Source organism: Sus scrofa, chromosome 15 (genome assembly GCF_054392235.1).
Source record: "Sus scrofa isolate SSC_HxYL_T2T_F1_AM1 chromosome 15, Sscrofa_HxYL_maternal_Yorkshire_Landrace_v2.0, whole genome shotgun sequence".
NCBI lineage: Eukaryota > Metazoa > Chordata > Mammalia > Artiodactyla > Suidae > Sus > Sus scrofa.
In genome coordinates this window covers 25,223,671-25,238,964 of record NC_139397.1, presented here as the reverse complement: position 1 = coordinate 25,238,964, position 15,294 = coordinate 25,223,671, and the positions used below count along the sequence as shown (strand labels likewise).

Below are 15,294 nucleotides of genomic sequence, written 5' to 3'. Positions count from 1 at the left end.
GCAATTTTCATTTTATTGCAAAATTTGGAGGAGAATCTGTCATGTTCTGCTGATATTGTAATGAAAAATAGGTTACTGGATAGTTTTCCCCATTCCCTGAAAAAGAGAAATGCATGAGCTGGCATTTTTTTCCCAAAATAGATAAACATTTTTTTTTTTTTTTTGCTTTTTTTTTTTTCAGGGCCACACCCAAGGCATTTGGAAGTTCCCAGACTAGGGGTTAAATCAGAGCTACAGCTCCTGGCCTACACCACAGCCACAGCAATGCCAGATGGGAGCCATGTCTGTGACCTACATCACAGCTTATGGCAATGACAGATCCTTAACCCCCTGAGAGAGGCCAGGGATCAAACCTGCATCCTCATGCATACTAGTCAGATTCATTTCTGCTCTGCCACATGGGAACTCCCTAGATAAGCATTTTGTTATTTGTAATATTTTTTACTCAATCTCCTATAAATAAATTTTCAGAAAAATAATATATATATAAATATATATCTCCATATTAAAGTAACATATGTATCTCAACACAACATGTAAAATATTTGCATTGAATCTTTGCTTCAATCTCATGATTTTACTCTTAGCTTCTTCAATTTTTGAAATGGTCTTGCTCCTCCCAGTAGGTATTTTATTTTATTCATTAGTTTTGACATGTTATATATTTAGGAACATTATTCACAGCAGTTTTGTTGCTATCATATACATGGACTTTCTGAATAATTAAATACTTTGTCTATTTCAACTAGGATTCTCATTTCATTCTATGACTCCTTCAGATAAGTCAAAGTGAAAATACTGATATTTTAAAGGTATCAATAAACAACTATTTTTGTGTGAGGAATCTTATAAAGTAATTAAATTAGTATGATTTAGCATGGCTTTCTGAGTAAGACCTACTTCTACCAAGAGTAGTTTTCTAAATAGGGAATCTCTGGGCACTCAGTATTTCTTAAAAAAATATTAAAACTCACTTTGGATATTACTTCAAAAGGTCACCAATTGATAGTCTATAGTTTTTACATTTTATCTCTCAGATTGTTATGACAGATTTTAAACACACACAGGATAAACACTAATAAATCTATTTTGAAATTTAAATTTTAGGCAGAAAAATAGATGTATAGATAGACATATAGTCTAAATGATAGAAATAGATTATTATTTATAATATTATAAAATCTTAACTATCATCTCTAATAGTTATATAAAACATTCCCTGATTATTTGGAAACATTTCTATATTAATTATACATAAATCACCAATAATATTTTTTCCATTTATTTGGGTTTCAAAATATTTACTGCCAAAATTAATTATCTGACATATACTCATCTCATTAAGAGCTATCCTGGCTTATTTGTTTTGTCTCCTTCTACCTATACAGAGTGTTTGGGAATCAGCACATTTGCGTTTTATCTATGAGCTTATCCAATTCTTGTTACTAAATATTTTGTCTAAAAACTTTTTTTATAAATATAGCTTTATCGGTATTTTACTTTTTAATCTCTATGTTTACACGGGGGGAAATGATTATTGTACTTTTTAGGTTATAGCTATATACACTGACCAATGTAGTTAATCTTAATCTTAATCATAACACCAGAAAGTCAAAGATTAAAAATGGCAAAATAGTTGTTTGGCTGAATTTATTGTTAGACAGAACTGGCTGGGGAAAAAGCCAAGCATCTCTGCAACAGACATTTTTTTTTTCTCTAGTATTTTTTAAAGAAAGCCACTGAGCCCCCAGTAAAACACTTTTAGATGTGAGAAATGAGGCAGCTGATTCCAATGTAAAGAATTATAATGTTCTAAAAGTCTTCCTTATATTGAACAGAATTCACTTCTCAACTCCTAATTCCAACCTTTGAAACAACTCAGGCAAGGTATGCTCCCGATTCTTGTACTTCATATATTTAAACACAGATGACCAGTCATTTTGCTATAGTTGAAACTTCCAAAAGTATTTTCCAGACCCCTTATGCCACTTAATGTACAAATGTAGATACACTACATTTTGTCAAGTTTCCCTTTAAAATGTCATGTCCATGACTGGGCACAGTACCCCAGGACTATTCTGATCAGCACAGAGCTCAGTAGAACAGAATCTAACCTCTATACTACTCTTAATTGGCCTTAGACTGCCTCTGTTTCATAGGAGCCATGTGCTTCTGCTGACTCATGCAGAGCTACCGTCCAGTTAAAAAGACTAATTTCCAGCTGAACTGCTCTTACATGTGTTTTCCCACATTTACATAATTGATTTTAACCTAATGTACCACTTAACTTCAATATTTTGTTTGTATGCATCCTCCATTACAACATATTGAAACAGAGATGTTTTCAAAAGCTATTTCTGTCAATCAATTTTGTCAGTGAATTACCTTCTTCATGAAAATGGTACCAATGAAAAGCAATGAGAATATTAGGCATGATTTATTTTGTGTACCTGTATTCAGTTCTAATAATTTATCTGTAGTCTATTTTTCTTCCTGTTTATATGAAAAAATGTTGTATTCTCCAATTCTATGGGAAATAAATGATTAGCCCCATCCACTTCAGAGATGTATGAGAGGAAAAATGAAGGGACAAATGGGAATTTAAGAGAGTTGAATACATATTTACACAGCTATTAACAGCAGGATCTTTCCCAAGCACTGATCTTCCTTTGCTTACTTTTTTCTTTATGTTCAGCATTTATTAGAAAACTATTTTGGGTTTCAACCCCTGGCCTGGGAACTTTTGCATGTCACAAGAAAAAAATTTTTTTTCGTCTGCCTGAGTATAGTCTAACAGTTTTTATAGTGTGCTATTATCATAGTTTGCTTATACAGAAACTCTCCATTTAAGTAGCTTTAACTAATAATATTATGATGACTTTAATTTTTATAGCTATATTGGATTAAGTAATTTTTATTATCTTACATTCTAACATATCACATGATTTGCTATTTTTGATGAGTACCTACCTTGTAACTGACTGGAAGGTCCTGACAATCTTGAGAACATCCACTGATTCTCTTACTCAAACATTCATTTATATGGCAGTTTCTCTCATCTGAGCCATCACCACAGTCATCCTTATTGTCACAAAGACTTCCACTGGGAATGCACCTGCCATTTTTGCACATAAAAAATGAACTGTTGCATGACTGTTCTGGAAAAAGAAAATAAAACAAATGGAACATAAAAGGCATGCCATTTTTTTACACTACGGATACTGAAAACATTCCCAAATATGATAATGTGTCTGTCAAAAATTATAGTAAATATAGGTATATATAAAATGTGTTATATTCACTGTAGTATTTTATATATAAAGAAAATCAGAGGCAAATTACACTTTCATGTTCAACACACGGCAAACCTAGTTTTACACTGAAAATTAACAACCAAAATAAGCATTTATAGTAGAATTAATGGAGTACGTCTGTCTTCTATATTGTGAAGAATAAGTTCAAAAGTGTAAAGACAGCTTGACATTTCCCTCAAGCCATAGGTCTCTGAGAAATTATATGTCACTAAAAATTAAGGATCTAGAATAGACATTCCTAAATTTTTCCCTTCCTGGAATTATAACATTGACATTTTTAAGTCCAGGCACATAAAAGACACTTGTATTGAATAATAGTTGTTCCAAATAAAGCTAGAGAAAGGAGTTCAGGTTTTGCAGCTATTCATAACCTGTTAATTTGAACATTATTCATTATCACACATGATAAAATAAAGCATATTAACATGTAAACTGCACGAAAAAAGTAATTGGGTTCATTCTAAATTTATAACTATGTATTCAATCTTTGGAATAGTAAAGTGAAAAATACACCAATTTTGGCTTATGTATATATTTCTGTTCATATGATATATAACATTTCATTTTGCCTAAGTCTGAATAACATTGACTTCATCTCAGTAAATCTTAACTTCTTGGAGTTCCCGTCATGGTTCAGTGGTTAACGAACCTGACAAGCATCCAGGAAGATATGGGTTCGATCCCTGGCCTCACTCAGAGAGTTAACAATCTGGCGTTGCAGGGAGCTGTGGTGTAGGTCACAGATGTGGCTCGGATCCCGCATTGCTGTGGCTGTGGTATAGGCCAGTGATTACAGCTCCAATTAGACCCCTAGCCTGGGAACCTCCATATGCCATGGGTGCGGCCCTAAAAATATAAATAAATAAATAAATAAATAAATAAATAAATCTTAAGTTCTTTTATAATTAAATTTTCAAATAGTTCCATACAGGGAAATTATCCTCACATAAAATAATGTATTAAAAAAAGTAACTTTTGGAGTTCCCGTTGTGGCTCAGTGGTTAATGAATACAACTAGGAACCATCGGGTTGAGGGTTCAATCTCTGGCCTCTCTCAGTGGGTTAAGGATCCAGCGTTGCCGTGAGCTGTGGTGTAGGTTGCAGATGTGGCTTGGATCCTGCGTTGCTGTGGCTGTTGCGTAAGCTGGTGGCTACAGCTCCGATTAGACTCCTAGCCTGGGAACCTCCATGTGCCACAGGTGCAGCCCTAGAAAGGACAAAAAAAGACAAAAAATTAAAAATTAAAAAAAAAGAAAAAGTAACTTTTTTTAAAAAAAAAAGGGCAAGCTGATGGAGTCATGTGGTTCATTGCCTCACATCTTCATATTTTTGATAGACTGAAATTTCTGTAATTGGTTCCAAAATACATTGACTTGGCAACAAAACAAGGTTGATTCCTAGGATCCTGCATAGTATCAACAGAAGTATCACATTCTTAATTATTTGCATTTCCTCTCATTGATTACCATAGGAGACTTAAAAACTAGGGTCACGGTATTGACTTTAAAAAACAAATTTTGGGATAAACACAACATTATATATTTTCTGTACCTGCACTTTTGCACTTTGGGTTTAGAGGTGCTTCATCAGAATGGTCTGGGCAGTCAAAGTCTCCATCACACTGCCACTGAGTATTTAAAAGACATCGTCCATCAGCACAACTAAATTCTTCTGCACTGCACTGTTGGTATCCTGGAGACAAGGAAACATTCTAATTCATACAACAAATATTCATTAAAGTTTATTTCATAATGTACACTAAACCTAATTAACTATGTGCATTACCCAGGCCTCTTATGGGAAATATTTCTCATTTCTTTCTAGGGCAGTTGTGATACTTGCAAGAAATATTTGTGGTTGGGAAATAGAATTAAAGTCTAGAAAACAAAGCTGGAAAGAAGGCACTCTTATTGTTCCTTCATAAGGAAACAAGAATGCAATACTTGAGAACATCATCTCTGTTTACCTACCATCTATATTCTAAAGGTCTCCCTTAGAAGAGAAAACAAAAATTAAAGCTACTCAAAATTATTTTCAAGACTAAGCTTTGTTACATATAGTACTAGAATATGTGGATGAACTGATTCTGGGTTATAAAGATAATTTTCAGAATGTATAATATCATGTTTATGTTTGGGAAGCAGTACTGAAAGTATAAAGAAATTATTAAAACAGGAAAATTAAAAGCCAATTTATAAAGCAATAAGCACAAAAACTATTGTAATTATCCTATATACTGATTCTTAGAGGCATTCAAAATCTTTATTCAAGTCGCAATATCAATCCATCAATTGTTAATGTTCATATCTATTCTTGTTTGTAAGTAAAACTAATTTGATTTTGATTATTATAAAGTTTTAGATTGGAATTTTTCCTAGGTTTGTTAACAATAAAAAATGTCATTTATATTATAAACTTTCTGGTAAATGTGGGCCAATATTTAACTTTTGAAGGAAGAAAGACTTTTATGGTTAAAAAATAAAGTTTTAATAGAAAAAATGTGTCAATAATGATTGAGATGTTTATCATGTTGCATGACAAAACTAGATAGCTCTAAAATAACATCTTTCCCTAGTATTTCTTCCCTCCCTCTCCTTCATTAGTTCCTCCTCTTCAGTCAATACCTATGATCAAGTCTCTTCTAACCCAAAATCTATCCACATAACTCTTAACAACACATCCCTGCTTCCCAGTATGCCTCAATCTTGATTTCACTTACCACCAGTTCATCTTTCATTCATTAACATCTCATTTCTGCAATATCTACTTTCTGAAATTCCTCTAAGAGCTAACAAATATCAAGTGACAATTGGTAAATTCATAAGTGTCTCTGACTCCTATCTGCTTCACTTTTCTGCAGCATTTGATGCTATTGTCCATACTACCTTGGACTTAATATTCATAATCTACTCTCCCAGGCTTCTTTCTAACTTTGCCTTTGCTATTCCCTTTTTCTCCTCTTTCTGTATGAACTTTTCTCCTGTTCTACCCTAAAATGATACAGAGGAAGCCCTTATTGCAATCTTCAGTCTATAGTTTTCCCTTTTTCTACAGTGTGGGGTATTCTCATTCTTTGTCCTATTTTAAATATCATACTAATGCTGATGGCTGTCAAGTTAATAATAATTTGTCCTGATCATACTCTAGCACTAAATTTTCAAACACTCACTATATAGCTTCATGTGATTATCTGATTAACACTTCATATTCAAAATGTCCAAAGTTAATTATTTGTTTCATCTCTCTTCTCCTGCACCAGCAAAACTGCCCCTTAACCTCATTCCAAAGTTCCTTTAACAGCAAAACCATCCTCCAAGTCATCCAAGCTAGAAATTCTATTTTATCCTCTATCTCTAACTGTAAATGAATTCTGACCCATTCTGCACTTTTCATTCCACCATTTCTGCCTTAGTTCCAAACCACAGTGTTAATCATTAGAACTATCGCAATAAACTCCTAACTAGTTTATTTTCTCTTTATGGCCCCTCTCTCCCAGGGTAATAGTTCATCCACCCTGCTGAAAAAGATGGTCCTAAAATATAAAGTTGACTGTGACATTTCTCCTGTTTCAAAATGTATGCTGGCCATTGAGAGGCAAAATAATTATATACAAATTCTTTAACATTGTGTTTCAGACTTTTTAGAATCCAGCTTCAGCTTAACTTTCTAACTTCAACTTACCTCACAAAAGACTGATTGCTATTCATCAACCATGTCAATTTATAGATTTTTGTAAACATACACAGAATTTAATATTTGTCTACAGCTATTTATAAGCACTTTACAATATGAATTCATTTAATTCTCTTAGCAGCTCTAATAGCTAAGCTACGTTATTGTATGTTTTTTTTACAGATGAGGAAATTGAGGTCAGGGAGGTGGAATAACTTTTTCAAGGTCACCTAGAAGCTACTTAATTAGCAGAGCAAGGACTTGGACCCAGGCTGTTTGGCTCTGGGGTTCATACTCTTAACCACTACCTCATGCTTCCTAGCATCTAAATATGATTTCCTCTTATATTCTCTGCTTCTGTTTTTTAGTGCCTCAAAAATTATCTTCTCAGCTCTGATTTTGTGTATTGTGATTCTTATTCTCATATGACAATGTATGCTATCATTCTATATTGTATTTCTGATTTTCCTCTTTGATTGTAGTTCCTTCTAGTGGGATCTCTCTCATTCATCTCCATATCAGCCAAATACAGTATCTAGCAGAGGAAATACATTTAATAATATATAACTCTACTTCAGATTTACATCATGAGTTATAACTTTTAAAATTTCACATTGAATTCATGACAATGTGATATGATCATAAAATATCAAATCCACAGATTTCAAAGAGATTCGTATCAAAAACCAAGGATATAGACATTGCAGAGGAAGGACAAATCTACTAAAGAAACTCCAGGAGTTCCTGTTGTGACGCAGTGGTTGGCGAATCCAACTGAGAACCATGAGGTTGCGGGTTCGGTCCCTGCCCTTGCTCAGTGGGTTGGGGATCCGGCGTTGCTGTGAGCTGTGGTGTGGGTTGCAGACGCGGCTCAGATCCCGCGTTGCTGTGGATCTGGCATGGGCCAGTGGCTGCAGCTCTGATTTGACCCCTGGCCTGGGAAACTCCATCTGCTGCCAGAGCGGCCCAAAGAAATAGCAAAAAGACAAAAAAAATAAAAAAATAAAAAGAAACTCCACCTACTGCCTTTCATGGGTATGTATGGATTTCACTTTTCATTTTATATTTAGTCATGTATGTATTCAAATATTTTTAAAAAAATACTAGGTTTACATAAGATCTCAACTTCAACTGGGAATTTTTAATATACTAATTTTTATCACAAGTTATATATACACACACTCATATATAAAATGTTTATATATACATTATAGAGATATGATGATTATATAAATATATATGTACCAAGATAAATTTCTTATAAAATATTAAATTTTAACAAATAAATATATGTATAAGAAGATAAGGCAAAAGAAAAATGTTAAGTATCCAGTTCTCTGATAACTGTGAATTGTATTCTTTTTGTCTCACCCCATTTTTTTTTTTTCCTATGGCCACATCCATGGCATATGCAAGTTCCCAAACCAGGAAGTGAATCCAATCCACAGCTGTGACATACACTGCACCTGCAGCAATACCAGATCCTTTAACCCACTGCACTGGGTTGGAGATCGAACTCATGCCTCCACAGTGACCTGAGCCACTGCAGTCAAATTCTTAACCCACTGCACCACAGCGGGAACCAAGTATTTGATTTGGCTGTAAGATTGAACTAGGCAGCCATATATTTTTTTAAGTACTCCAGAATACTTAAAACCAAAATGTTTATAAACATTTTCCAGTGTGACTCTTAAAAAGAATACATTACAGCAAGTAGGCAAGAATTCCAAATACAGGTGTCATTATGGTAGAGTTTAAAGAGGTTATATGTGATGTGTCTGTATTACTGAATGTATATGTCCTTAGTGAGATTTAAGGAACACATTTCTTAGTTTTTGTTATTTTATATATTCCATGAGTCATTTTAAGAGACTGTTACCCTGATAAACTTCTCCACAAAAAGTTCAGATACACTTACCACACTGCAGTGACTCATCAGAGCCATCTCCACAGTCATCGTCATGGTCACAAACAAACTGCTTAGGGATGCAGACTTTATTATGGCACATGAAAGCATTTTCATCACATGTATTATTGGGAGCTAAGAAAGACATCACAAAACAATTAAGTTAGATGAGCATCTATTTTTTTCTTCCCCCACATTAGGAGTTTGGGGAATACATGTTGTTATATTCAAGACACTCAATAATTCATGGTCATTTAAAAAATACAACTTAGCTCAATACACCAGATAAATTAATAATATATATTAAGATGTTTATCAATATAACTAGTATTTGAATATATAAACATAAATATATATAATATGAGGTTTTAGTTTAATATGTACAAGAATTCTGGAGTGACTGAAATTTTAAGTCATTTAGCAATTTGTAAGTTTGCTAAAGGATGAATTCAAAGGTTTATATGTGATAAGAAAAATCACTCAACTGTAATAACGTGGCTGTATTTTTTCTCACCTCATGCCTTAGTAATGCCGTAAAGTGATAAAAACCTTGCTTCTCTGTGAAAAATGGACCTGAAAAGATCACTAAGTGCTAAAGCTTATGATGGAAGTGAAAAGAAAATCAAAAGAGCTAAGAAAGTTACTGTTTTCAAGAAGAAAATACAACTTCTGTGTGACTTCAAGAGTAGTGTTGAAATACATTAAGATTTATGGTGAGATAAGCCCAATCATAAATGTATACCAAATTAGGAATATCAGTCCATGAAATAGAATACTGATCCTTTTAAAATACAGATCCATGAAAGTATTCTCTAGCAAGGGCCCTAACCAGCAGGAAAATGTTGTTGATTAAAATATGCAATAAAACTTTAGCAAAAGTCTAAAAGTGGTAACTTGTACAGAGGCAATAAACTTTAATAGTATATGCATAGCATCATAAAGGTTTGATCATTTAAATATTTTGAATTACCTTTTCTTACATACAAAGGATAAATGCCGTACTTAAGATCTAGGATATTTCAAATGTTAAGAATCTATTCTATGATAGATATTAATTAAGCTTATTGTAGTAACCATTTTGCAGTTAAGATATACATTTACCAAATCATTATATTACACACCTAAAACTAACACAGTATTGCAAGTCAATTACATCTTAATTTTTTAAGTTAAAAAAAAAATCTGTATGTTATTATAGTACACTGGAAAGAGGAAGTCTTTGCTAAAAATTACTCTGCAACTTAAAATTTTAACCTAAGGAAGCTATTTATCTTCTTGGGGTATCTGTTTAATGGGGATAATAAAAACTATCTGTTAATTTTCTCACAAGAATTAGATAAGGTAAATGAATTAGATCAGCTCATTGTAGGTACTCAATAAATTCCTAGGTGCTCTTTCAATTCCTATCTATACAATAATTATTTTTGGCCAATTCCTACAAGCACTTCACTGAGATACTGTGGGAATTCAATAATGTAAATAAAAGCACCTACCAAAATAACTGATGTACAACAGGCACTTGAAAAAATGTCTTACAGTCTCTCTGCTTCATGTCGTAATAGGTACTCTCCTCTACCTAGAACACTTCTCTTTCTTCTTTGTCCTTCACAACTCAGATATTATTCTTTCTTTGAAATCCTTTCAAGAGACTTCTAGGCATTTTGCACAATATTTCTTTGTGATGAGCTAGTATATTTTCTCCATAGCATCCTTACATTTCAGATATTATAATTATTCTTTCACATGCCTATCAGCTCCTGATCCCCAAACAGCCCCATACTATATGAAGAAGGGAAATCTCCTCCTTCAACTCAGTAATGATTGAAATAGAAATATGAGCAGGTAAAACAAAAAGAATTATTTGAATTCAATCAAGTATGACTTATTTGCAACAAATTTATTTTCAAAAATGATCCAGAAGCCACATAGGAGCAGCATTAAAATTTGCCCATTATAATCAAAGCAAAACTCAGTTACTAATCACTACTCTAACTTTGAACTGTGTGACAGCTTATATAACTCAAGTGAATTATGCCAATTCTAATACATGAATTATTCTTTAAACACTAAGCTACAGAGGCTTATTTGGCATTAATGCTTTCAGGTCACTTGAGTACAATTTGTTGTATTTTAACATAATTTACTTAATAGCACCCATGTGGCCCCTAAGTGTTAACATGCCTCCCAGAGCATTAACTCACTACAACAGCAACAGTATACAGGGACCATCTGGAACCCTGAATTGATGCATAATCCTTTACTGTGTAGCCCTCAGTGGCCCCATTGACCTTTATAGACACACATATCAGTTTCAAGATCAAAGTGATTTATTCTACAATAGCATGAGTTCTGTGCACACAAGCCTGCCTCAAAGTCTTCTTTTACCATCTCTGCTTTAAATATCCCCCATATACACACTCCCACATACACACACTATTACATCATCACTTTAGTTTTAAAGACCTGAAGACAGGCCATCTTAGAGATAACTGGAAGACTTCGCATTAATGAGCAGAGTTAACAGCACTGTTCTTGATAAACTGTTCAGCTCAAAAGATTCCCGTATGTGACCTTGGGATGAGCATTCAAATATTCAGTCCTTTCTTTCTCCTGATCATGCAAAAGAATGCACCTAAACTTTATTATTGAGTAATTCCCTGAAAATTTCCTGAGGTGACCTAAAGATAGAAACTTAGTAAATTGTCTGGCCTCCAAAGGTGTTCCTCTGATTCCCCAGGTATAGCCAGACTATTTTTACCTGACCTCAGGGTTAATATCCTATGCATAGAACTAATAGGTGTTTACCTTCGATCAGTAGTTATTTAAGATCACAGTGGCCCTTAACAGAGTATCTGTAATAGGCAGCCTAGAAGTCTTCAAGAGGAGTGTGGGATGGGGAGAGAGGGAAGACGTTAAAAAGAAAGTAACAAGCCTGTCACATTCACACATACATAGGGTGGGTACAATATCTCAGAAATGAAGTTTCCATGCATCAAAAATGATCTAAAAATGAATAATCCCACTGTGCATGTTGGAAACAATCTGAACAGTGGTTAGAAAGGTTGCTGAACTACTATGATGACAACATCCTACGTGCCTAATTCTGATACTACCTATGAGTCCAGGGATGGGGAAAGTGAGAGTAAAGGAGAATATGGTGAGTACTACAAAAGCAAATGTCTGAGGATGCTGCAGCAGCTTTCTTTCATCAACTGTCCCATAGTTTCATACCACATCCTGCTGTGGAGAGCTCATCGCTTCCATTCGGACAGTCCCTTTCACCATCACACAGCCAGTGTCGAGGCACACAAGCATGGGAGCCCTGGCAGCTGAACATGTCAGCCGCACAGGTGATGGCACCTGAAACCCATAGGAAAAAAAAAAAATGCCATTAAGGTAACACACAGCATGTCCGCTGAGAAAGATCATCATTTACATTTCCTATACAGACAAGAAGGCAAGCAGAAGAATGTCACTGACAAGGAAGAACCTGTAGCTATTTGGAATCGTCAATTATTGTCCTTCCTGTATGGATGGTTTCCTCTCAAGACGCATTCCTTCTCAATAGCAAGTATTCTGTGTCTTAAAGCATGGCAGAAGATAATAAGAATTCTTTCTCCTTGCAAAGTGTGGCAAAGTCACATTAGAGAAATGTCATTGAATTGTGAAAAAAATGAGATAAAATTAAAAAGAACTGACCTATAAGGATAATAAATAATCATCGCATTTTATTACTTAATATATGCAAAGCACTTAACATAGTAACTTATTTAATCCTCAGAATCACCCCAAATGGTAGAACTATCATTTATCTCATTTCACAGAAAAGGAAACTGTGGTTATGAGAAGTTGAAAAGCTTGCAGGAAGTCACAATTTGCACATGTTGAGATGGGAGTCCAAAACATTTTGATTCTTGAGCACATACTCTTAACCACTAATATCATTATTGTCATTCCCTACCTTGTGTGGTTGAAAAGTATAATGTATGCATGTTTCCTTTGCTTTTACACTTAATAAACAGAATCTACCTTTTCTTTGCTCTATCAATTCAATGTCCCTTTAGTTGCATGATGTTATTTTCAAATGCATACAGAAAAAAAAAAAATGCTTGTTAACTTTGAAAGTAAATTCAAAGGGTCATGAGTAATCTCTCCTTGTTTCTCCTTAGGCATAGGGTAATCATATGAAATTAGAAAATGAATCTTTCTCCTGATATTTCCCTAGCCCCAAGTATAGTCATATCGGATTGTTATGGATATAAAATATTTGTTGAGTGAATCAGTAACATACTTCCCAAATATAACTTCTCTTTAATTTCATTTTCTTGTGAACAAATGCTCCCCATAGGATAGATGCTAAAAAAACAATTTGTAAGCATTATTTTTAAAATGTTACTATCTCTAGAAAATATGACTGCCTGGATTGATGAAAGATAGTTGTTTCCAAGCATTTAAAGCTAATTTAATTGTATTATAAATTACCAGCTTGCTTTATAGTCATAAAATTGTTATGAGAAAAAAAATGTTTTTCAATGCAATAGTTTCAATATGGGAGGACAGCAGAGTGACAAAGTGGGACACCCACCCACTTTGTTGATCTCTTTCAAAATAAACATGCCTGTTCCTGACATACACTTTAACTTGGAGGACAGATGGCAAGGGGAGGTTGAAAAGTCTCCCAGGTAATTCAGATTTCCTTATTTGATTGAGGATCAATGTTAACAGAAAAGGGTTTAATATGATATCTATTACTAGAAGAAATTATAAAGAAAATCTATTAAACAAATTTTGCTTTAATCGAAAAATGAATTTACCTGTTATCTACTGTCTTTAGTGCTTTCTGTAATAAAATTCTCTTCCTACAAAGTTATTTTTACATTATTCCTGCATATTATTTATCTTTTCAAGTTTTCCATAAAAATCATAGAGTGTCATATTAACTATTATACTCTCAAGTAGTGCTTTAATTTTCATAATATTTTTATAAAGCTGGAGATGTAAAAAATGCATTCTTCCTGCTAAGGAAGTTTGATCCACCTAAAACTCCTTGTCTAGCTTTTTATTATCACTCCAATTTATTCTCAAGGTAGGCATAATAGATATAGCATTGATTAGGCTGTTGAGAAATTTAATTCTGTATGACCTTGCAGAAAACTAATGTCTGAATTTCACTCTAAAATGAGGGGTATGAGTAGATATACTAAGATACCTCAAACTATAAAATGCCATAACACTCTTTGCTGCTAATTTTCTGGCTCCCGTGAAAGTGGTTCAACAGATTCTGCATTAAGAGGATGCCAAAATATCATGGTCAATTAGAAAGAAAATGAGCCAAAGAAAAATTCATGGATTCCTTCCACAGTTTTCACTGTCATCTGGAGACACATTGCCTTTCTCAGGGAAATTAATCCCAAGGGAAAAGGAATACAAGCTGAAAGAATTCTACCAGATGCATTTTGTGTAACTACTCAGATACAATATTTGATTGGTAAGAGTTACTATCTAACTTAGTAACTATTTCAGAAACCTGAATTCTGGTCCTAGTTTTCATCATTGATTCACTGAGTGACCTCAAGCAAACTTAGCTTCCTGAGATCTCCTTTCTTCATCTATCACGTGATGGAGGTGAACCAGACTATGGTTTTCAAAATTGAATCCTCAGATCCCAAGTCAGAACCACTATATGCTTATGAAAAAAAGAATATATTTACAGCCTACATTAGAATATTTGGAGGTGGGGATTAAGAATCTATATTTTGTTTTTTTACTTAATGAATTTTATTACAAGGAATCTACATTTTAACAAACCCCTGAGAGGACTTTTTCAAGTGAAGATTGGAAGCTACTGAGATAAATTATTTATAAAGTTCATTTCCAATCCTAAAATATTAAGTTCAGTTTATTGATTGACACTTGGTTTAGAGCACTAGTTTTATCTGACAACAACTTGGTAGTTAGTATATAAATGGCAACCTGTGACTAAATTAAATCGACTGGATGTTTTGACAACAAGTAAACATGTCCATTACCATTAAATCTTTAAAAAATTATCAGGACATTGGTAGACATTGATGTGCCAGTACCATTCAGAAAAATAATGAGGGAAATAGGAGAAACAAAACAAAAGAGAATGGAAATAAATTCATTTATATAATACACAATGGCCATGTTAGATGATGACAATAATTACATAAGGCTAATGTTTTGTAATCATTTAACAGGTAAGGAATTTGAGGAAAAAGGAATAAAATGGACTGGCTTGTGGTCACACAACAGAAAAAGATGTATTTATCACCTTCCATTATATTGTGTCCACTCAAAAAGGACAGAGGTATCAGTGGAGTTATTTAGTGTAGAATTATACAAAGGGTCAAAAGCAGGATAATTTTAGAGACTGGGAGG

At 33.7% G+C, this 15,294-nt stretch overlaps 1 protein-coding gene across 5 annotated transcripts in view; it reads right to left on the bottom strand.

Annotated features, from left to right (window-relative positions):
- Nucleotides 1-15,294, bottom strand: part of LRP1B (LDL receptor related protein 1B) — a 1,884,722-nt gene that overhangs the window by 232,927 nt on the left and 1,636,501 nt on the right. For all 5 annotated transcript variants that reach the window (XM_084998912.1, XM_084998914.1, XM_021076285.2 and 2 more), the window contains 4 exons: nucleotides 12,124-12,252; nucleotides 8,905-9,027; nucleotides 4,866-5,006; nucleotides 2,971-3,158 (listed from right to left, as the gene is read on the bottom strand). In XM_084998912.1, the coding sequence (XP_084855038.1) occupies nucleotides 2,971-3,158; nucleotides 4,866-5,006; nucleotides 8,905-9,027; nucleotides 12,124-12,252 (581 nt within the window). The remainder of the gene's footprint in view (nucleotides 1-2,970; nucleotides 3,159-4,865; nucleotides 5,007-8,904; nucleotides 9,028-12,123; nucleotides 12,253-15,294) is intronic.